Genomic DNA, 25,396 nt, shown 5'->3' with positions numbered 1-25,396 from the left:
CAATCACGTTTTTATCCCACTGCTGTCTGGAGCGACGCCAGGCATGTCTTCGCTGGTCGTCGGGGCTCATTTCAAAACGGAACTCATCACTGAAGACAATTTTACTCCAGTCACTGAGATTCCAGGCCGAATGTGAGCAACACCACTAAAGAGAGAATTGGCGTACAGAGCAAGGGCCCAGTAAGCTGAGCACCCTGTCTGTCAGCCGCCTGTTGACGGTGCTTGTGGTCACTGATGCACCAACTGCGCTTCGGATAAACGATAATGATGAATCTGGGCTCTGAGTGCCTCTCTGACGACTGTTCGTTCGTCTCGTTCTGTCATCCCTCTCGACCGAACGCTTCCTTCTTGACGCTGTCTTCGGCGACGGTTCACCCGTTCCTGCCAACATCATCGAATAGTGACATCGCACCTACTCATATGTCGAGCGATTCGCCGATTACTCCAACCGGCTTCATTGAGCCCGATAACACTGCCTCGCTCAAATGCTGACGTCTGCTTATACTGTTCACACGCCTATCTGCGAGGCATAGTTACTGTCCAGCTGAGTACATGGTATGAAATTCGCAAAGGCTTTATGCCCCGGTATCGACATATCCCCTGTTCACTATCGTTGCCAACTGTGCGGTGAAGTTGCGTTGCGGGATCACACATTCATCAATCAGCCTCCAAAGTTTACAGTTTTGTGTTTTCTGTCGATATCTGTACAAATATCGATTTGTAACCAATTTACGTCAACAGTGATAGTTACACCTTGGGGAAGCAATTCGTAGTACACAACACCGCCAGAACTGCAATGGTCGTTTGTTCACGAGCCAGTTGATGACGACCAAGCAGAAATGCACATATTGCCACCTGCTGACTTTGTGATTTTGGCTTAGAGCATATGGTACTCATACACCTGATTTTTGAACCGTCCCCATTACATGCAGAAGTCGCACGACGGTACAGTAGTCACAGTTCATCACATTTGGCAGTTCTCGAGTACACATCGTGAAACATTATGGATTAATGCATTGAAACGGTTTTCATCAACCCCCGGAGGTCTTCCTGAACATATAGGATCACTAATGTCACTCCTTAAAACGAGAAAATCAAATTCTTGCCGTGCTCTGTCCAATGGCATTATCCTCATATATATGCAAATATTTCCGTCTGTCGCTATAAACGGAAGAATATATCGGAAATGTTCCAATTTCTCCACTTGTCAGTCCATTTCCTAGAGTCCACAGCCCCGCTCCCTAGCTCCAAATGGAAAAATGACAGTATGTAAACTGAGATAGCAACAGTAACCTATAAGCAAAAAGTGACAATCGATAGATAACTAGCAACCGGAATACCAACATGCAAAACAAAAACGCTACGATCTTATTTATCAGCGTAATGCAATGCACGATCTGCTGTAACTGTCATTCTAATGTAAAACAAGGTAATCATATGCATTTTTATGAGAGACGGTTACACTGCGATCTCCTGCACCAGTTGGAATTTTTATAATATTGTGTTCTCGACTTCTGAACTGTGGTGGTGGTGTTTCACTCCACTGAGCTCCATCACTACCAATAAAGCAACCAACACTTCTGTAACCTGTTTCATCGATTCTTCACTCCTTTCTTCAGTAGGGATGTTAGAAGACGAGGATTTATTTAGTCTGGCGACCATCGGTTTCTGAACAAAGAGAGCTTCATCTGCTGGCCATTCAGAAATTATTGATTCAAAATTTTCGAACACTGGCGCTGAGGTAAGGTAACCATATTTTGGTTCTTACAGGTAATATAGTAGCCATACTGTGAGTAAGGATAAAAGTACTTTCCATAAATTTTCCGCTCATAAACCTTAACTTATGCTCAGAAGGAACGGTTTTAGCACAAAGAATATTCGGTTGTAGCTTTCATAATAGTGTATTAGCTTTCATAGTAATATATTAGACTTTAATGCTGGGTAGAGTACAAGTGCGTCTGAACACACAGTGCGCCGGACAGTCCCAACAATGGACCTCCGCAGCCGACGACCCACGCGTGTGCCAATGGTAACATCACATCAGCAACTACGACTGAAATGGGCACCTGACCATCGGCCCTGGACGTTGGTGCAGTGGCAGAGTGTTGTATGGTCTGATGAATCCCGATTCCTTCTTCATCATGCCAATTGGAGTGTGCGAATCCGCCGTCTTCCATGGGAACCTCTTCTTTGCACCTGTACTGCTGGACGAAAACATGCTGGCATCGAATCCATTACGCTCTGGGGGACATCACGTGAGCTTCCATGGGTCCAGTGGAGCTCGTGCAAGGTACCATGAGTATCGTACAATGGTTGCAGACGACGTACGCCGCTTCATGACGGTCGTGTTTCCCGATGAAAGTGGCATTGCCGGCCGCTGTGGCCGAGCGGTTCTAGGCGATTCAGTCCGGAACCGCGCTGCTGCTGCGGTCGCAGGTTCGAATCCTGCCTCGGGCATGGATGTGTGTGATGTCCTTGGTTTAGTTAGGGTTAAGTAGTTCTAAGTTATAGGGGACTGATGACCTCGGACGTTAAGTCCCATACTGCTTAGAGCCATTTGAACCATTTGAACAGTGGCATTTTTCAACAAGATAATGCACCATGTCACAAAGCTAGGAGAGTGATGGAGTGGGTCGAGGATCACAGTGGCGAGTTCCAATTCATGTGTTGGCCCCCAACCAGCCAGATCTGAACCCGATAGAACACATGTGGTATGTGATTGAATGTGGCTTCAGAGCTCATCGCTCCCGCCTCCCGGGAATTTGCAGGAATTAAGTGACTTGCGTGCAGATGTGGTGCCAACTTCCTCCAGCGACCTACCAAGGCCTCATCGCTTCCGTGCCGCGACGCGTCGCCCTTATTATCCGGGCCAAAGGTGGACATACCGGATATCAGGTAGGTGGTCACAGTGTTCTGGCTGATCAGTGTTGATGTATTACTTATTAATGACATGAAATTTTGTGCCGAACCAGGAGTCTAACCTGGTTTCCCACTCACCGCAGACAGTCGCTTTAAGCGTTTCGGCTATCCGTACATGCCCTCCAGACTGATCCAAACTACCACATGTCACACTGTCTACATCCCTATACCACAGTCCCCTACATTCATGACTTAATACTCGCAGCTAAATGTAATTTATCCATTCGTAACACAGATGATTGAATTTATTTCGAATTAATTTCGGACGTCTGCCAGTCATCATTAATGTCTGTTATCAAGACATACATGTAAATATTACATTGGCGCCCAAAAATAAAGCAACAAACCTCTGTTTCCCCGTCCTGTGTCTAATTCTTGATATAACCATATAAACTGTCAACAGTTATAATGTTCTGCACGGAAGATGGCATTCCTGTCAACGGACAACCACGCCGACGATGACGTTAGGGTACCTATCAAACGGCGTAGGGTTTGTCGGGAAGTCCCACATCCACAACCGTTGTGTAGATAGCCACAGCCGGTAGAGTACGCCACACAGAAGACGCATATCGGACTCTCCAGTGGAGGACCATAGGAAAACAGCCGAAAACTGATGTGGCCAAGGAATTAATGTGAATTGTTCTGTTGTTTCTCGAATGTGGCGACAGCTTATACTGATCCAAAATGAATCCCGAAGATCAGGGCAGGGCCGATCATGTGAGACATCAGAGTGAGGGAACCGTTATTTGGCAGTAAGGGCACGACCGTATCGCGTCACCATTGCACAGCAACTAGCATCTGACATCGCAACATCCACTGGACGATTTGTATCGAGGCAAACAGTGTAGAGAAAGCTCCGGGAGAATGGCCTTCACCGTCGGAGACCTGCTCTATATATATGTCTGTCTTCACAGAAGGGAACGTCTAGAGTGGAGTTGCCAGCATGCCACCTGGGCGAACAGTGGGCCAATGTTCTTTTCACGGATGAATACCATATTGGAGTGCCTGTGTTATTCTGGTTACGCATGGTTGACGACATATGGAAGTCTGGGACTGGCCGCGAGTCGCGCGCGGATAGACAAATGGTAAGGCGACACCTGGCGGCCGGCCGGAGTGGCCGAGCGGTTCTAGGCGCTTCAGTCTGGAACCGCGCGACCGCTACGGTCGCAGGTTCGAATCCTTCCTCGGGCATGGATGCGTGTGATGTCCTTGGTTTAGTTAGGTTTAAGTAGTTCTAAGTTCTAGGGAACTGATGACTTCAGAAGTTAAGTCCCATAATGCTCAGAGCCATTTTGAACACCTCGTGATAAGAGGGAAATCCGGGTTCGAGTCCCGGTGCAGCACAAATTTTCATTGTCGTCATTCCATTCTACATCTGAAGGTTGTCCTTATTCGCAATTGCGACTTCACTTAATGTATTTCACAGATGAGTCCCAATCTGGTCTGGAGAGTGTTTCTGGACGGATTCGCTTCACAGATGAGTCGCGACTTGGTCTGGAGAGTGATTCCGGACGGAATCGCATCTGGAGGGAACGTGGAACACGATTCCGAGACCCAAACATTGTGGAAAGAGACCGATAGCGGAGAGATCCCTAATGGTGTTGGCTGTGATTAAGTTGACCACTGGAACACCTCTTCATCAAATTACACGAGTAAATTGGCAAGGATTTGCTGTCAGGTATCGCGACGAGATCTTGGGACCTCATGTGCGATTGTTGTGAGGTGCTGTTGGCCCAGTCTTCGTACTGGTGGACGATAATGCTCGACCTCATAGAGCACGAGAGGTTGATGTTTTTTGGAAACGGAAGATACTGCATGCATGACGTGGCCTGCTAGCTCCCCCGATTTGAATCTCATAGAGCATGTCTGGGATGCCTTGGGAGACGGGTTGCATCACATGAGCGTCCACCAACCACTCTCCAAACTTGCGAGCAGCTCTGCAGGAAGAATGGACGTTATGCCTCAACATGATATTGATGACATCGTTCACAGCATGCCCCGTCGTCAGCCTTGCACTACTGCCAGAGGTGGGCACACCTTATACCGAACACATTAATACGTTGTCGGAATGTGTCTGCAAATCCTTTAAGTTGGAAAAAACGGAGAACATTTTTGTCTTTCGTTACGCATGTCGCAGTTGTTTACGTTCTGTATTCTTTACATTCTTTCTACTGCACTGTCACCTGATTATACTGTTTTGTAGAAAAATAAACGCTACTTTGAAAAATTTTCGTTTGTTCTTTAATTTCCGACACCAGCGTACATCCGAGGCGGTTGCAAGACGATAATATCATTTGTCTCGACAAATGGAAGTTTGAGTCGTTCTGGGAGGCTTGTACAGATAGGCGACCGCTCGCTATGAGCAGGAAATCCGGGATCGGGTTACGGTCCAGCACAAATTTTCATGTTACTAATACGTAATATATCTATATCTAACTTAGCTGATGCCAAGATATTTGCAGTCAGCGAATTTATTTAGAAAAATAATTGGTTTGACTTGCACTGATTAATGTTTCGCCCGACGAAAGTTTATTGTATTTCTAAGTTCTACACAAAACATAAAATGAGGTAAACTCATTTTAAGGCATTTTATTGAGAAAAGGGAAGTTTGCTGTGCCCAAAACCCAAAACAGGAGTACTAATTGGCATTACGAGAAAAATAAAATCGTTTTCTTAAGTTACATACATACCTTCTGGAAATTTTCCTATGTAAGCATATGAAATTCTGAAGTCCTTCATCTTCGGCATCATTCCCAGTTTCAAGTGCGTGCTGTTGTTCTCGTTCCTCCTAAGCGTAAATTTCTCCACACTTGTGTTTCCCAAATACTGGATGTTAGCCAGCGATATCTTGCAGGGTATCTCCATCTTGTTGAATACATTGAAACTTATTTCTACTAATGAACCCGTTTCAGCGTTGAACACCGGATTACTGAAGTCCCAGAACTTATACTCGTAGCTCCTGGAGCTAAACTGCTGCAGGCGCGTGACGTCTTCCATTATGCGAAGGTTCGCTATGCAGTTACTGCACCTGGCGCGTAAGACAGAAACAAGAAAATTACCGCTCTGCGCAGGTTTCACGGAGTACATGTACACTCATTAAAACACCTCACATGCTGATATTAAGAATCAGAAGAAAACAAAGGTTTCGAGAAAACTGTAACCTCGATATCGATATTATCTGCAGTTATCTAAATTTTTGGTCTGCTTATGTCTAATGTAACTCCCATATAACTATGCTGTTTGCTATAACATCCATGTAAATGTTTCATCCATTACTTATGTCCACTTATGTGAGTATAATTGATCTGTGGATGTAATTTTAGAAGTAATGTTCTGAAAAGGAATGGGAATTTTAAAACTTTACTTGTGACGCTAGTTCATTCAAAGAGAACTTAGGTTTACAATAATGTAAAAGATGGAGCGAAGTCCATCTGCAACGAAACTGGTTTGGCAATAATAGAAAAGGTGGATCTGGTGGGTTGGATTTTGCGAGGTGCACTCAGCTCTTGTGAGGGCAATTGAGGACCTCTTTGATTGATAGTAGCGGCTTCTCTTTCTGCAAGAGCGGTACTCACTTTGTGGGCTGGACTTTCATCGCTGCATTGTTTCTTGTTTCACATATGTATTTCACTTTCGTTTAGGAGGACATTGGGCTCATATATTGATTATTTCGACCACCTGTGATTAATTTGCTATGATCGATTGTGTGACACTCTTTATAAATGTTCCACTCTCTGGCTGTAATACTCATAAATGCTCTAGCTGACGTGAGTTTTGACATAGATGGATGAAAATGAAATGATCGTATGGCACTGTTGACCGGGACGTCTCATTACGGTTCGGCCGCCAAGTGCAAGTCTTATTTCATCCGGCACCACACTGGGCGGCTTGCGGCAGATGATGAGGATGAGGATGAAATGATGATAAGGGCAACACAACACCCAATCGGAGAATCTCTCCGACCCGGCCGGGGCAAGCACGTAACCACTCAGCTACGCAGGCGGAAGCCATAGGTGGATTACCTTGTCTATAAAATGCTGATAGCAGTCTTTGATCTGTTCTTTTACTGTTGGAATGCTGAGTTTTGCGTGTAGGTACACCATTCTTTCCCAGCATGGGGCATTGAGAATCAGTCTGAGCCATCTACGCTGCCAGAAAAAAAAAATTGTGCACCCTTTTAGAGGTTTCCAATTCAGTCAAGACTCATTGTTGCAACAGTGCCTATGAAATTATTACACGTACAGATCAGTAGCACAAGCGGTTGCGAGGCACCAGGTATCGACCCATGCTGCAACACCTATATTAAGCCGTGGTGTAGCCTCCACAGGTGGTAGTGCATGTGCTGACTCTGGCATCCGGTCAGTCGTCCAGATGGCGAAAACTGTCCGGGAGTACATTATCCTACACCTGCTCAATCTTTTCACATAGTTCTGTTAGAGTTGTTGGTTGACCAGTTGCATGAGTCATTTCTCGTCCCATCATATCCCACATGTACTCGATTGCAGATAAGTCCTGAGGTCTTACTGGCCTGGAAAGTTGCTGAACGTCTTGCAAAGCACACTGAGTTTCAATTGCAGCGTGTGGATGGAACAACACATCAGCTCCCTGTTGCAAGAACTGCAGAAGAACATTGTTGTAACTGCGACAGTTCCCTTCGCGGGGTTGCCGCTAACGAAAACACGGCGGGACCGACGGGAGCGGCCCGCGAACAAAGAAGACGGACGAACGGGAATGCAAGGACAAACACGACGACAGACAACCGAGCAAGACACCAAGATCAACAACAAAGTATTAAGCAGCGTGGTCACAAGAGATGACCTCACGAAACCAAAACAACGCCCACTCGTAAACTGAAACTAAGCACACGCGACGTAAATACGAGTAAGCGAGATGTCAACTGAATCAACGCGAATACCAGACTGCCTCGCTGAGTAAGATGCAGGCGCCTAAATACGCGACAGGGTATGTTGCTATTGGCCGCTGGAACCGCGTGCTCCACAGTGGCGCCCTCACGTTAGACTCGGGGCCAGAAGCGCGCGCAGCCATGGCTTACGCCGTGACTGCTGCAGCGACCTCTAGTGGTCATCGAGTTGCATGCCGTCCGGCGCAGATTCGAAAACCGCAGCGCTCAGTACTAGAAACATTTCTAACAACATTCTGCACATACCGAGGACTGGTTAGCGTCCCCTCCAGACCATAAAGCCTGGGGATGAGCCAGTGTGACTTGGACAAATGCGAGGCAGCGTTCACCAGATCTTTGTCGTACATGCAAGCGATCATCACTTCCATGCAGACAGTATCTATTTTTATCACTCAAGACCACGGTGCGCCATTCCATATTCCAAGTGATCCCCTGACGGCATCAGCCTAGCGTGCTCGTCGATGCTGCGCCGTGAGTGGAAAATGGGAGATGGGCTAGAAGTGTGCGTTTTCTTGAGCTATAAAAGGTACACAACAGCCCATGCTGACACGTCCGGGCCACAAATCCTTTTATCTATGCTGTGGTAGTTGTACGATCTGCCACTGACGCCCATACAGTACGACTATCCTGACGGGCGGCTGTACTGCTTTGACGTGCAGAACCTCGTCTACAGGTGTGAGAATATTCACATGACCACTGACACCAGCATCGTTGCGCAACTGATGCAGCTGGTCTAGCTTACATGGCAGTTCTCCGAAAAGATCATCCTCCGCTAGGAAGGGCACAGTTTGACAGCTTTCACACTCGCTCACTTGGCTGTAGGAAAGACGAGAGCGTCTCCGTGTCATGGCTGCCTGACTGGTTCACAGGTTTGCAGCACATTGAGCCTTTTGGATGTGAGCATTCCCTATTCCACGGTAGACACAGATGGCGCTCTGGTAGCTACCCCATGACGCTGTCTATTGACGGACGATGTTGAAACCATTACCAGTACATTTATAATCTGTATGCTCTCATCGGTTCAAAATCGACAGGTGTACTAATTTCTTTCCGGCAGTGGATGTGTTTGTTGCTCACCGTTCTCCAAGTTGAACTTCCGTGTAACATCGGTTATACACTACTGGCCATTAAAATTGCTACACCAAGAAGAAATGCAGATGATAAACGGGTATTCATTGGACAAATATATTATACTAGAACTGACGTGTGATTACGTACCCAGAACAACCACCTCTGGCCGTAATAACGGCCTTGATACCCCTGGGCATTGAGTCAAACAGAGCTTGGATGGCGTGTACAGGTACAGCTGCCCATGCAGCTTCAACACGATAACACTGTTCATCAAGAGTAGTGACTGGCGTATTGTGACGAGCCAGTTGCTCAGTCACCATTGACCAGACTTTTCAATTGCTGAGAGATCTGCAGAATGTGCTCGCCAGGGCAGCAGTCGAACATTTTCTGTATCCAGAATGGCCCGTGCAGGATCTGCAACATGCGGTCGTGCATTATCCTGCAGAAATGTAGGGTTTCGCAGCGGTCGAATGAAGGGTAGAGCCACGGGTCGTAACACATCTGAAATGGAACGTCCACTGTTCAAAGTGCCGTCGGTGCGAACAAGAGGTAACCGAGACGTGTAACCAATGGCACCCCATACCATCACGCCGGGTGATACGCCAGTATGGCGATGACGAATACACGCTTCCAATGTGGGTTTACCGCGATGTCGCCAAACACGGATGCGACCATCATGATGCCGCAAACAGAACCTGGATTCATCCGAAAAAAGACGTTTTGCTATTCGTGCACCCAGGTTCGTCGTTGAGTACACCATCGCAGGCGCTCCTATCTGTGATGCAGCGTCAAGGGTAACCGCAGCCATGGTCTCCGAGCTGATAGTCCATGCTGCTGCAACCGTCGTCCAACTGTTCGTGCAGATGGTTGTTGTCTTGCAAACGTCCTCAGCTGTTGAGTCAGGGATCGAGACGTGGCTGCACGTTCCGTTACAGTCATGCGAATAAGATGCCTGTCATCTCGACTGCTAGTGTTACGAGGCCGTTGGGATCCAGCACGGCGTTACATATTACCCTCCTGAACCCACCGATTCGATCTCGACCAACGCGAGCAGCAATGTCGCGATACGATAAACCACAATCGCAATAGGCTACAATCGGACCTTTATCAAAGTCGGAAACGTGATGGTACGCATTTCTCCTCCTTACACCAGGCATCACAACAACGTTTCACCAGGCAACGCCGGTCAACTGCTGTTTGTGTATGACAAATCGGTTGGAAACTTTCCTCATGTCAGCACGTTGTAGGTGTCGCCACCGGCGACAACTTTGTGTCAATGCTCTGAGAAGCTAATCATTAGCATATCACAGCATCTTCTTCCTGTCGGTTAAATTTCGCGTCTTCAGGCACGTCATCTTCGTGGTGTTGCAATTTTAATGGCCAGTACAGTATGATGTCTCTGAATAGTCGGAATTCGTTCTACTGTTCACGTCTCTGCTTCTCAGTAAAAGATACAATGACGTGCGGTCCCGATAATCTTCGTCTTCTTTTCCGCGACATGGTCTTTGTGGAGTACATTCTGTCCAGTATTACTCCTACGTGTATTTTGTGTTGTCCACCCAGTCCATTTCGGTGTCGAACAGTGTTATTTTGGTGTGCAGTACAGGCCGCCTCCTCGTGACAGCATGGCTTTAGTTTTCTCGGCATTCACCTTGATTTTGTTCCTTAAAAGCCATTGTTCGGTGAAGTCGATCTGACCTTGAAATGTTTTTATTGCTGTGTCGAGCATTCTACTCAATGACAAGAAAGCCGCGTAGACGACCGAGCCTTGAGGTATTCCTACTTCAACTTGTTCTGCCTCCGAGCTAACGCCGTCTATGCTGACGAAGAACTTCCTGTCTGTTAGGTAGTTGTCCACGAGTGTAATGCTGCAGTAAGGCATATTGGTAGTTTTGCTGAGTTTGGCGATAAGATGATCTCGCCAGACCTTATCAAAGGCCTTTCCAACGTCCTGGAAAATGTTTGGGACGTAATGTGTTACGACACACGTTGCAAAATACTAACGCGAATTCTTTACAGACGAATGGAAAAACTAGTAGAAACCAACCTCGGGGAAGATCAGTTTGAATTCCGTAGAAATATTCGAACATGTGAAGCAATACTGACCCTACGACTTATCTTGGAAGCTAGATTAAGGAAAGGCAAACCTACGTTTCTACCATTTGTAGACTTAGAGAAAGCTTTTGACAATGTTGACTGGAATACTCTCTTTCAAATTCTGAAGGTGGCAGGGGTAAAATACAGGGAGCGAAAGGCTATTTACAATTTGTACAGATACCAGATGGCACTTATAAGAGTAGAGGGACACGAAAGGAAAGCAGTGGTTGGGAAGGGAGTGAGACAGGGTTGTAGCCTCTCCCCGATGTTATTCAATCTGTATATTGAGCAAGCAGTAAAGGAAACAAAAGAAAAATTCGGAGTAGGTATTAAAATCCATGGAGAAGAAATAAAAACTTTGAGGTTCGCCGATGACATTGTAATTCTATCAGAGACAGCAAAGGACTTCGAAGATCAGTTGAACGGAATGGATAGTGTCTTGAAAGGAGGATATAAGATGAACATCAACAAAAGCAAAACGAGGATATTGGAATGTAGTCGAATTACGTTGGGCGATGCTGAGGGAATTAGTTTAGGAAATGAGACACTTAAAGTAGTAAAGGAGTTTTGCTATTTGGGCAGCAAAATAACTGATGATGGTCGAAGTAGAGTGGATATAAAATGTAGATTGACAATGGCAAGGAAAGCGTTTGTGAAGAAGAGAAATTTGTTAACATCGAGTATAGATTTAAGTGTCAAGAAGTCGTTTTTGAAAGTATTCGTATGGAGTGTAGCCATGTATGGAAGTGAAACACGGACGATAAATAGTTTGGACAAGAAGAGAATAGACGCTTTTGAAATGTGGTGCTACAGAAGAATGCTGAAGATTAGATGGGTAGATCACATAACTAATGAGGAGGTACTGAATAGGATTGGGGAGAAGAGAAGTTTGTGGCACAACTTGACTAGAAGAAGGGATTGGTTGGTAGGACAGTTCTGGGGCATCAAGGGATCACCATTTAGTATTGGAGGGCAGCGTGGAGGGTACAAATCGTAGAGATAGACCAAGAGATGAATACACTAAGCAGATTCGTAAGGATGTAGGTTTCAGTAGTTACTGGGAGATGAAGACGCTTGCACAGGATAGAGTAGCGTCAGAGCTGCATCAAACCAGTCTCAGGACTGAAGACCACAACAACAACAACATTCTTTCAGATATTTTTGAGACGGACGATAGCAGACTGACTGGTCTGTTGTTTTGTGGTAGTTTCGGATCCGTTCCCTGTTTAGGGATAGGCACGACTTTTGACGTCTTCCATGTTGAGCGAAATAAAATTCAAGCAGCTGTTGTACATCATTGTTAGTAGCACTTAGGATTTCCTGGAAGATGTGTAATCTGATCGTTCTTGACGAGGTCTGGACCTGGTGCTGCGTTGGTGCCCAGTTTTTTTACGATTCTACTGATTTCTTGACGCGTAGTTAACTCATGATGTTGCATAGTCCTTATGCATTGACTTGAATTGCGTAGTTGATCGTCAAATTCATCGTCATTTCCTTGTCGGTTTCCTAGATTTAAGGTGTTCCGTTACTCATATGTCTTAGCGAAGAATTCCGCTTTACCCAACTGTTCGAAACCTGGTCGTTGCCGTCATGTAAGGCGGCTTTTCCTGGTTTAGGATTTCTGAGGTTGCGTATGAACTTCCAGTCGTTTCTGGTTTTAAGTTGCAGTTGTTCCATTTTATCCTCCCAGCGGTCTGTCCTCACTTCGAGAGCTCTTCTGGAATTTTAAGTGAGAGTTGGTTCATGATTTTTCTATCAGCTGGGTTATGACTGGGCTACGATGGATTTTCCACCGTGTCCACGCAAAATTTTTGAAATGTTCGAGGTCCTGAAATACAGGTGATAGAGCTCTGAAGCCCGACTTCTGGAAGAGGGTCGTAGTTGAGACATTCTTGTACTTTTTTTTTTTAATTCTTCCCTGTTAGCGTTTTAATGGCCTCTCCATATCCGCATCCAATGACGCCTAGAGGCTGAGCATGACACGACAGTCGCTCGGTACCGTTGGGCCTTCAAGGCCTGTTCGGAAAGAGTTTGAATACTGCTCGACTGATTTTTGGTTTGTTCCAAGAGATACGAATGGCGTTCAGTAAGTAATGCAACACATCTTTTTTCTGAAAGCAGGTTGATTCAGGATTCCAATACACCATATTATTCCCCACTCTTGGCTACAAATCCCCACTTTTAGCATATCGCCGTTCAATGCGACGACCTCACGTCACATTACTGGGTCGTACCAACCAACTGGACGACGTTGGAGTCAACGTCTTGCTGCATCAGTAACCTCTCCATCATTCACCTACTGCTTCCTGCACATGGAAGTCGGAAGGTGAAGAATCTGGGCTGTAGGGTGGATGAGGAAGAAAAGTCCAGTGAAATGTTGTAGCTCCTCTCGGATGCGCAGACTTGCGTGAGTCATTGTGTTGCCAGGAGGAGAAGTTCGTTTGCATTTTTGCGCGATGAACACTATGAAGCCGTTTCTTCAATTTGCTGAGGGTAGCACAATACACTTCAGAGTTGATCCTTGCACCATGAGGTACGACAGCACACGGAATAACCCCTTCACAGTCCCAGAAGACCGTCGGCATTAGGTTGTGGCCATGAAGTTTTTCTTCGGAGGAGAGGTGGTGTGCGCCACTTCATTGTCGTTTTCTTTCCGGTTCAAAGTGATGATCCCATGCTTCATCGCCCGAGACGATTTACGACAAAAAAATTACCACGATGAGCCTTGTAACGCACAAGAAATTCTGCAGAGATGGTCGTTCGTTACTCCTTAAGGTCTTCTATTAGGCGGCGAGGAAGCAGCGAGCGCACACATTTGAGTGACCTAACTGGTGGACAGGTGTGTCAGCACAACTAGACTACTAGCCATTAAAATTGCAACACCACGAGGATGACGTGCCTAAAGACGCGAAATTTAACCGACAGGAAGACGATGCTGTGATATGCAAATGATTAGCTTTTCACAGCATTCACACAAGGTTGGCGCCGGTGGCGTCACCTACAACGTGCTGACATGAGGAAAGTTTCCAACCGATTTCTCATACACAAACAGCAAATGACCGGCGTTGCCTGGTGAAACGTTGTTCAAATGGTTCAAATGGCTCTGAGCACTATGGGACTCAACTGCTGAGGTCATTAGTCCCCTAGAACTTAGAACTAGTTAAACCTAACTAACCTAAGGAAATCACAAACATCCATGCCCGAGGCAGGATTCGAACCTGCGACCGTAGCGGTCTTGCGGTTCCAGACTGCAGTGCCTTTAACCGCACGGCCACTTCGGCCGGCTGAAACGTTGTTGTGATGCCTCGAGTAAGGAGGAGAAGTGTGTACCATCACGTTTCCGACTTTGATAAAGGTCCGATTGTAGCCTATCGCGATTGCGGTTTATGCATCGCGACATTACTGCTCACGTTGGTCGAGATCCTATGACTGTTAGCACAATATGGAATCGGTGGGTTCAGGAGGGTAATACGGAACGCCCTGCTGGATCCCAACGGCCTCATATCACTAGCAGTCGAGATGACAGGCATCTTATCCGCATAGCTGTAACGGATCGTGCAGCCACGTCTCGATCGCTGAGTCAACAGATGGGGACGTTTGCAAGACAACAGCCATTTGCACGAACAGTTCGACGACGTTTGCAGCAGCATGGACTACCAGCTCGGAGACCATGGCTGCGGTTACCCTTGACGCTGCATCACAGACAGGAGCGCCTGCGATGGTGTACTCAACGACGAACCTGGGTGCACGAATGGCAAAACGTCATTTTTTCGGATGAATCCAGGTTCTGTTTACGGTATCATGATGGCCGCATCCGTGTTTGCCGATAGCGCGGTGAACGCATATTGGAAGCGTGTATTCGTCATCGCCATACTGGCGTATCACCCGGCGTGATGGTACGGGGTGCCATTGGTTACACGTCTCGTTCACCTCTTGTTCGCATCGACGGCACTTTGAACAGTGGACGTTCCATTTCAGATGTGTTACGACCCGTGGCTCTACCCTTTATTCGATCCCTGCGAAACCCTTCATTTCAGGAGGATAATGCACGACCGCATGTTGCAGGTCCTGTACGGGCCATTCTGGATACAGAAAATGTTCGACTGCTGCCCTGGCGAGCACATTCTCCAGATCTCTCACCAACTGAAAACGTCTGGTCAGTGGTGGCTGAACAACTGGCTCGTCACAATACACCAGTCACTACTTTTCATGAACTGTGTTATCGTGTTGAAGTTGCATGGGCAGCTGTACCTGTACACGCCATCCAAGCTCTGTTTGACTCAATGCCCAGGCGTATCAAGGCCGTTATTACGGCCAGAGGTGGTTGTTCTGGGTACTGATTTCTCAGGATCTACCCACCCAAATTGCGTAAAAATGTAATCACATGTCAGTTCTAGTATAATATATTTGTCCAATGAATACCCGTTTATCATCTGCATTTCTTCTTGGTGTAGCAATTTTAATGGCCATTAGTGTAACAGAGTCGTCCAGTGAAGCAGCGGGGTTTTTGATAGTGATCCGTCGATCACCTCGAATGAGAGTGTCCGCACTTTCCAACGTTGCAGGAGTCACTGGTGTGTTCGGCCGGCAGGCTTGCGAATTATCGGAAAAGTTTGCGAGGCCTTGTTGCGATGGTAACAGGCGTCTTGCTCAACGACTCACTCTTCTTTTTATCACTGCCGAGTCTCCGTAGTCAGGCTGCAAGCATCTATGAGTATCTGCGATACTCTGGTTTCCGCCGTAAGAAATTCAAGACAGCTCTCTCCTTGGAACGAACCTCCTTTACAGACTTCACGTTGAAGGGTACGTATATCGCCTGCACCAATCGGAACTTAATAAAACTATAGAGGCTGAAGCGAAAATATTACATGAAGCATTAACAGTGTCCTGCTTGGAACAGTCACATCGTTTAAATATCTGGGCGTAACGTTGCAAAGCGATATGAAATGGAGCGAGCATGTGAGGATTGTGGTAGGAAAGGCGAATGGTCGACTTTGGTTTTTTGGGAAAATTATACGAAAGAGTTGTTCATCTGTAAGAGACCACATATAGATCGCTAGTGCGACCTATTCTTGAGTACTTCTGGAGGGTTTGGGATTCGTACCATGTCGGATTAAAGGAAGACAAGAAGCAGTTCAGGTTCGGGCTGCTAGATTTGTTAGCGGTACGTTCGAACAACACGCAAGTGTTACGGAGGTTTTTCGGTAACTCTAATCGAAATCCCTGGGGGGGGGGGGGGGGGGGGAGAGGCGGGGCGATGTTCTCTCCGAGGAACGATACTCAAAAATTTTAGAGAACTGGCATCTGAAGCTAACTGCAGAACGATTCTGTTGCATCCAACATACAGTGCGCGCTAGGACGACGAAGAGAAATTGGGGCTCATACCGAGGCATAGAAACAGTCGTTTTTCCCTCGTTCTGTCTGTGACTGGAAAAGAAAAGGAAATTACTAATAGTGGTACGAGGCATCCTCCCCCTATACTGCAAGGTGGATTGCGGAGTATCGATGTAGATGTAGATATAGGAAGTCCCTCAACAAATTCCGCATTTTTTCAACCGAAATAGGCCCAGATAGAATCGTGTTGCGTTACTTACTGAATGACCCTTTTTCAACTGTGGACTGTCAAGTTTTACTTCCTACGGGGGTTGCCCAGAAAGTAATGCACCACATTTTTTTCCCTCAACCAACAACAATGATACAAATGCGAACCTTTAGATATGCACTGGCTTAGTGCCCGCTGCTTCGCTGCCGAAAACTGTATGGTTGAACACCTATTTCTTTTTAATCGAGTTTGTATGTTGATACGATCATTGCTGATGTGTAAATCTACATGCTACAAAAGAGTTAGTGACCCGTGACATGGCTGCCAGTCTTTGCATAGTGAAAATGTTTCAACCGGTTTAACTTAATTTCATATAACAAGTTAAGAGAAAAATCGGATCATCTCAGACGACTACTCCTGTACATGCAATTGTACTTAAACGTGGTGTCTATCTTGTCAGCAGTAATGACGGGTTTGCGTAGTAGGTACAACAAAAATAATTTTATAATCATCTGTTTGTTCTATTTAAATATTCGTGTATTAAAGGCCCGTTTCTTTTTCTACGCAATTCTGCAAAGCCGATTTGTCGCCGTCGCTGTTAAACAGCTGTCTTGGTTTAGTTTAGTGAATTGCAATATTTTTTAAACTTTTCATGATACTTAAGGCCATAGGGCATAGTCTTTTCCTAATGTACTTCGGACCAAAAAGCGATTCTGCATTCATAATAAAATATTTTCATAAAACTTTGCCTTCCCTATTTCACTCCCTTAAGAATTGAATTTCAAAAACACTGAAACACGTATTTCTTTTATTTCTAACAGAGAAGTCAAATACCAGTTTTCATAGATGTAGCTTCAAAAACGCTTTAGTGTTTCTTAATAATGATTTATTTTTTAAAACAACTTTCACTCACTGTTTAATTCCCATAGGGATTGGTTTCCAAAAATGCTGAAGCCTAATTTTTTATTTCTGACTGAGAAATCAAATACTAATTTTCGTATTTCTTGCTTCAAAAATGCCTCAATAGTCAGTTTTTTTTTTAAAAAAAACCTTTCATTCCCTATATGGGTGGCGTGGGGATTGTCCTCACTCCAGACATGATTGTTGCGTTGCAATACATGCACTGAGGCTGGCGGTCGTCTCTTTGAACAATTACTATGAGCTACATTGTTGTTATGCGGTATACACTGTGTATGTCTATAACACAATAAGTCAGTAGTTTCCTACCTCAATATAATCGGTTGTGGACGCACTACATCTGTTTCAGCTTGGCCCAGAAGGCTCATTGCATTCTCATCATCACATTCACACGAAAGAGGATTTAGTATAGCCAGGAAATTACTGAGAAAGAAAAGGAACAGAATGTCAATAATGAGATGTGGTGCTGTAAGGTTGGTGATGACAAAAATGCCATCAAATATCGAAAAATTAGTGTCAATGTGCCAAGCTCAAGTCTCTTACAAATAATATTACATTGAGCAATACATCGACATGGGTAGCATCTTTGAATAAAGTGATTTTAAAAATCTGGCTTTTTCCATTCCACAGTGTCCGTCCAAGAGGTTCCGAAACTGATTTTATTCCTGCGACGGAGCAATAACTACGTTGGTAGCTTGAACTAACAACTGTAAACAACTGTTGTACATTCGGCCAGACAATTGTGAGCAGGCTGTGGACGTGCAGCCGTAATGTGTCAACGTTGTTGTGTCATAAATCGCAATGGAGCAACACCTCTACATCAAGTGTGAAAGCATACGGCGGAATATTTTGAAAACGACAAAAATGTGCGCAAAGTACACTCTAAGACCAAATAGAAGACCATGTACATACAAACAAATTATTACAATTTCAGATATATTGGATGACTTATTCAAAAGAAGAGCTTCACAAATTGAGCAAGTCAATAACGCGTTGGTCCATGTCTGATTCTTATGCAAGCAGTTATTCGGCTTAGCATTGATTGATAGGGCTGCTTGATGTTCACCTGAGGGATATCATGCCAGATTTTGTGCAGTTGGCAGCAATCAGATACCAACCTAAATGTCACCTGCCATATGGCCCGAAAACCAGAAGTCGTGGGCTGGCGTGCCACTTCTTTTCATACCAGGATCCCTTCGGTTGTCATCCGCACCACCCTTACAGCACAGCGATTCACAGACGATAATATGTGCCCCGTTTTGTTGGCCTTCATGGCGAGCCATCCAGGGCTTACATTTCAGCAAGGTAATGTCCGCCTACACTCGGCCAGAGACTCTACTGCTTGTCTTCGTGCTTTCCAAAGCCTACGTTGGCCAGAAACGTCGCCCGATCTCTCCCCAGTTGAGAACGTTTGGAACATTGTGGAATGGCCCTCCAACCAGCTCGATATTTTGACGATCCAACTCCCAGTTGGACAGAATTTTGCACGATATACCTCAGGAAGACACCCAACAACTCTGTCAATCAATGCCAAGCCGAATAACCGCTTGCATAAGGGCCAGAGATTTACCAACGCGTTACTGACTTGCTCGATTTGTGAAGCTCTTCATCTTGAATAAATCATCCAATTTTTCTGAAACTGTAATCGTTTATTTGTCTGTACATGTAAATCCATGTAAATAACATTTATCGATTTCCGTACCGTTCGCATAATTCCTTCGTAGTGCGTCTTTTTTTTATATAGAGTGTACGTTCCTCACACCTTGACTCCCAAATAAAAAGAGTGACGCGTGGACGCCTTCCGTGACTTTATCGAGATGGAAAATGACAATACCTCAGAGCAAAAAGTCATCTCGAATGATGAAAGTTGGTGTTATCACTACGAACCTACCAAAAAACATAAAGTACAGAAATTCACATGAAAGGTCAACGCTCTGATAGCATAATCATCATTCAAGGCACTGCGACGCGAGAGCTTAACAACATTCCAAAGAAGGACTTTACTGACCGTTCGGCTTGGTTGTTTGAACTTCCTGTGCGTTACACTCAGACTGGCGGAGGGGAAAGGGGGGGGGGGGGGATTGGTGGTGGACGAGAGACCATGTATAGCACTGAAGCATCAAAACCACTAGCTAAACTTTTCTCTATTTCTTTATTAATCTGTTCTAGAAACGTTTAGGACTCAGTCGGCCGTTGTGGCCGAGCGGTTCTAGGCGCTTCAGTCTGGAACCGCGCAACCGCTACGGTCACAGGTTCGAATCCTACCTCGGGCATGGATGTGTGTGATGTTCTTAGGTTAGTTAGGTTTAAGTAGTTCTAAGTTCTAGGGGACTGATGACCTCAGATGTTAAGTCCCATAGTGCTCAGAGCCATTTGAACCATTTTTTAGGACTCAATTGCACCACTGACTGGAAACGTGTGCCACAACCTGAAAAAAGCTGGAAATCTTAATAATTCCAAAAACTAGAGCCTGTGTTCTTTTTTCTGGGTACTCGAAAATGGGAGGTCGACAAATAAATGTCGGGAACTTACGGTTTAAATGATTCCGTAGCGCCCGGTGGCCATTTATCTCAAGGAAAATTCCCTCATCCCCCTCTGCTGCAGGTGGGCTGGGATACAGTGCTCGGCCTGTGGATGCCGCAGCCTCTGTCATGCCTTCTCCTTGCACGGCTCTGCTCAAGGACACAGCGACAGCCGTTGGGCGGGACTGAGGACGACCATTTCGGTAGGAAGTCGATCAGGCTCCAGATACAGAGCACGCGGTTTCCCCATTTCCGGAGGACATCCGCTGCAGCGGGGGAACCACACCAGCAGTTGCAGGCCTAAAGCCCCGGGACAACCCAGGGAGCTGGCGCAATGGTAAGATGCTGTGCTCCCATCCCGCAAGACGGCGGTTCGAATCTCCGTCCAGAAATCTAGATTTTGGTTTTCCATGGTTTCCTTAAATCACTTAAGGCAAATGCTTTGATACAGTACACAGCCTCTTTCTCTCCCTGTCCATCCCAATTACCAGCTCAGCTCCGTCATCGGCGGAACGTTATATCCTAATTGATCTTCTATTCTTCTGCGTTTACATACAGGCTTAGACGGTTGTGATGGGCAAAAGCAACGTAACAGAATTAGTACAGTTGCTATGCCTTTCTTAAACAGGAATCGTCGTTCCCGTTCATACGGTTTTTCGATCTCCTTATTTCGACTGAGTAATTTATTACTTTCTTATACAATTTTTTTTTTCAATATAAAATCCTCTAATGCTTGGACCATAATTTCAATATACAATTACAGCACAACGACTAGTTTCGGTTGTGTTTCTACAGCCATCTTCAGATCATTCAAATCGTAAAAAAATGGTGAACATAATGGAACTCACCAATAGAGCTCGTTTGGTTGCATATGGTAGTACAGGATGCTCGGAGTAGTGGACTTCGCGATATTCGAAGTACAGGACTTCACGATATGGACGATACTTTTCACCTTTAATTAAAATGTTAATTTATTTTTTTTCATTTAAGTCTTATATTTAAATGTCAAATGTCTCTGAGCACTATGGGACTTAACATCTTAGGTCATCAGTCCCCTAGACTTAAAACTACTTATACCCAACTAACCTAAGAACATCACACACATCCATGCCCGAGGCAGGATTCGAACCTGTGACCGCAGCAGGAGCGTGGTTCAGGACTGGAGCGCCTAGAACCGCTCGGCCACTGAGGCCGGCATTTAAATGTCGATTATATCAATGATGACTGTAAATAATCTCATTTCTTTCACGTTTAGAACTGAAGAAGCGACGTAAAAAATAGAATATAAAACATACTTTAGAAAGTTTTGTAAATGTTGTTGTTGTTGTGGTCTTCAGTCCAAAGACTGGTTTGATGCAGTTCTCCATGCTACTCTATCCTGTGCAAGCTTCTTCATTATCAGCAAGATAATGTCCGCCCGCACATGGTGAGAGTTCTTAAGGCTTGTCTTAGGACTTGCCAAACCCTGCCTCTCCCCAACTGAGGACGACTGGAGCATTATGGACACGGCCCTCCAACTATCTCTGCATTTTGACGATCTCACAAGCCAAATGCACAGAATTTGGCACGGTATCCCTCTGGAGGACATCCAGCAAGTCTGTCAATCAGTGCCAAGACGAAAACTGCTTCCACGATGGCCAGAGGTGGACCAATGCGGTATTGAATTGCTCAATCTGTGGAGCTCTTTCTCTTGAATAAATCATCCAAATTTTCTGAAATTGTAATCATTTGTCTGTCTCTACATACATACCACATCTAGCGACTTCCGTCCCATTAGATTAATTCCTTTGTGGTGCCTCATTTTTTCCCTCCTTTATTCCTTTTTCGTTTTAGAGTGTATTTCCATTAAAACGAGAAGGATCATCAGAGTGTCAGATTATAGGATTAGTGATAAACCTTTCGGGGTCTGCACATCGTTAAAGTATCAGTGAGTGAGGTTACGAAGCTAAACCGTGTGGGGTAATTTTACACAAGAGAGGCGAGGACGCGTAACAAGACATATACTGTATCTGTTGCCCTTTTCCCTCGCTCCCAACGGATAGTGACAGACTGAAAGGCGCTAATGCTTTCACGGTCGGAGAGTCGTTCGCGTTAGCATGCCGCGGCAGGGATTCGGTGAGGCCCGCCGTTCCCGTATCGAATCCGCGCGGAGTATTAACGACGAGGGTCGGTATGCCGGCCATTTGGGATGTGGGTTTTAGGCTGTTTCCCACATCCAAGTTGATGAATACCGGGCTGTTTCCCATGTCCCGCCTCAGTTTCACAATCTGCAAACACTTCGAAATCTTCATTTTGCACTTTCACATGGGGAACATTAGACGCAGGGAGATGGAGAACACTCATTCCCTCCTGGAGAGAAACTTGTGGCTTCAGGAAGGGCATCTAGCCACCGTCTACCACTAACATTTCCAAATCCAAAATAAAATGTCGACCCCTGATAGACTATATAAGACCAGGAAAAATAAGAAGAAACTCTCTAATATTTGTGCGAAGTGCTGTCTGCCATGCCCTGTACAGAGATTTGTTGAGCATTTATTACGTGGTCACTGTTGTCAACAAAAGGGGAGCTAAGCGATCACATTGTGTGAAATATATGTATGTAAAATGCAAAAGATGTGAAGTCTCCCTTTGGTTTCTTTACAACAGGCAAGTTGCTTGAAAAGAACCCATTAACGAGGTCAATCACAGGTAAAGGTTGGACTTGTAAAAGCCTACGTTAATAAAGAATGAATGGTGAGAGGACACTGTATTTATGGAAAAATGTAAATTTAGTGTCTGTACGTTTGTATCGCAAGACCAACGGCGAACTGTTAAAGAAGTATTTTCAGCCCATAGTGCTGCTCCACGGGACAGTGTGATGTTTGTATTTGGTTGCGATGAGGGATTATTCATTTATTAAGGCACGATGACTACAGGCAGTTGCTTGATATTGTTGAAAGAATGGTTACACAATTATGCTGGAAAACTAATCAAGTAAGCTCCCAGACATAGCAAGACAGAAGCCTGAAAGATAACATGGACATTATTGTTTACGAAACTTTGAACTAACTTAGTCTACGGAAATACCGCCAAAATCTTAGGATGTCTTATAACTACATGGAATCAATTGAAAAAAATTATACAGACCGTATAAGGGGAATGACAGAAAGAACTACAGATGAAGTTGTAAAAAGAATGACTCAATATTCAGCCGGATTATACCAGATTACTCACTGAAAACACCAGAGGGGCGTTTGAAAGATGTGATAAGAAGAAAAGTATGTTGTTGTTGTTGTTGTTGTTGTGGTCTTCAGTCCTGAGACTGGTTTGATGCAGCTCTTCATGCTACTCTATCCTGTGCAAGCTTCTTCACCTCCCAGTACCTACTGCAACCTACATCCGTCTGATTCTGTTTAGTGTATTCATCTCTTGGTCTCCCTCTACGATTTTTACCCTCCACGGCTTCCCTCCAACACTAAATTGGTGATCCCTTGAAGCCTTAGAACATGTCCTACCAACCGATCCCTTCCTCTAGTCAAGTAGTGCCACAAACTTCCCCCCCAATCCTATTCAGTACTTCCTCATTGGTTATATGATCTACCCATCTAATCTTCAGCATTCTTCTGTAGCACCACATTTCGAAAGATTCTATTCTCTTCTTATCCATACTATTTATCGTCCATGTTTCACTTCCATACATGGCTACGCCCCATACAAATACTTTCAGAAACGACGTCCTGACACTTAAATCTATACTCGATGTTAACAAATTTCTCTTCTTCAGAAATGCTTTCCTTGCCAATGCCAGTCTACATTTTATATCCTTTCTACTTCGACCATCATCAGTTATTCTGCTCCCCAAATAGCAAAGCTCCTTTACTACTTTAAGTGTCTCATTTCTTAATCTAATTCCCTCAGCATCACCTGACTTAATTCGATTACAGTCCATTATCGTCGTTTTGCTTTTGTTGATGTTCATCTTATATCCTCCTTTCAAGACACTATCCATTCCGTTCAACTGCTCTTCCAAATCCTTTGCTATCTCTGACAGAATTACAATGTCATCGGTGAACCTCAAAGTTTTTATTTCTTCTCCATGGATTTTAATACCTACTCCGAATTTTTCTTTTGTTTCCTTTACTGCTTGCTCAATATACAGATTGAATAACATCGGGGAGAGGCTACAACCCTGTCTCACTCCCTTCCCAACCACTCCTTCCCTTTCATGCTCCTCTACTCTTATAACTGCCATCTGGTTTCTGTACAAATTGTAAATAGCCTTTCGCTCCCTGTATTTTACCCCTACCACCTTCAGAATTTGAAAGAGAGTATTCCAGGCAACATTGTCAAAAGCCTTCTCTAAGTCCACAAATGCTAGAAACGTAGGTTTGCCTTTCCTTAACCTAGCTTCTAAGATAAGTCGTAGGGTCAGTATTGCCTCACGCGTTCCAATATTTCTACGGAATCCAAACTGATCTTCCCCGAGATCGGCTTCTACTAGTTTTTCCATTCGTCTGTAAAGATTTCGCGTTAGTATTTTGCACCCGTGACGTATTAAACTGATTGTTCGGTAATTTTCACATCTGTCAGCACCTGATTTCTTTGGAATTGGAATTATTATATTCTTCTAGAAGTCTGTCTCATACATCTTTCTCACCAGATGGTAGAGTTTCGTCCGGACTGGCTCTCCCAAGGCCGTCAGTAGTTCTAATGGAATGTTATCTATTCCCGGAGCGTAGTTTCGACTCAGGTCTTTCAGTGCTCTGTCAAACTCTTCACGCAGTATCGTATCTCCCATTTCATCTTCATCTACATCCTCTTCCATTTCCATAATATTGTCCTCAAGCACATCGCCCTTGTATAGAGCCTCTATATACTCCTTCCACCTTTGTGCTTTCCCTTCTTTGCTTAGAACTGGGTTTCCATCTGAGCTCTTGATATTCATACAAGTTGTTCTCTTTTCTCCAAAGGTCTCTTTAATTTTCCTGTAGGCAGTATCTATCTTACCCCTGGTGAGATACGCCTCTACATCTTTACATTTGTCCTCTAGCCATCCCTGCTTAGCCATTTTGCACTTCCTGTCGATCTCATTTTTGAGACGTTTGTACTCCTTTTTGCCTGCTTCATTTACTGCATTTTTATATTTTCTCCTTTCATCAATTAAATTCAATATTTCTTCTGTTACCCAAGGATTTCTACTAGCCCTCGCCTTTTTACCCACTTGATCCTCTGCTGCCTTCACTACTTCTTCTCTCAAAGCTACCCATTCTTCTTCTACTGTATTTCTTTCCCCCATTCCTGTCAATTGTTCCCTTATGCTCTCTCTGAAACTCTGTACAACCTCTGGTTTAGTCAGTTTATCCAGGTCTCATCTCCTTAAATTCCCACCTTTTTGCAGTTTCTTCAGTTTTAATCTACAGTTCATAA

The 25,396-nt window shown here is 44.9% G+C and overlaps 1 protein-coding gene across 1 annotated transcript in view; it reads right to left on the bottom strand.

Moving 5' to 3' along the window:
• The window catches only part of LOC126162090 (toll-like receptor 2), a 104,022-nt gene that overhangs the window by 58,526 nt on the left and 20,100 nt on the right, over positions 1-25,396 (bottom strand). Inside the window, exon 2 of the mRNA XM_049918368.1 lies at positions 5,610-5,947. Within this exon, the coding sequence (XP_049774325.1) occupies positions 5,610-5,947 (338 nt within the window). The remainder of the gene's footprint in view (positions 1-5,609; positions 5,948-25,396) is intronic.

The sequence above is a fragment of the Schistocerca cancellata genome, chromosome 2 (genome assembly GCF_023864275.1).
Source record: "Schistocerca cancellata isolate TAMUIC-IGC-003103 chromosome 2, iqSchCanc2.1, whole genome shotgun sequence".
Classification (NCBI taxonomy): domain Eukaryota; kingdom Metazoa; phylum Arthropoda; class Insecta; order Orthoptera; family Acrididae; genus Schistocerca; species Schistocerca cancellata.
The sequence above is the reverse complement of the archived record's forward strand: the minus strand, read 5'-3'. Positions and strand labels throughout refer to the sequence as shown.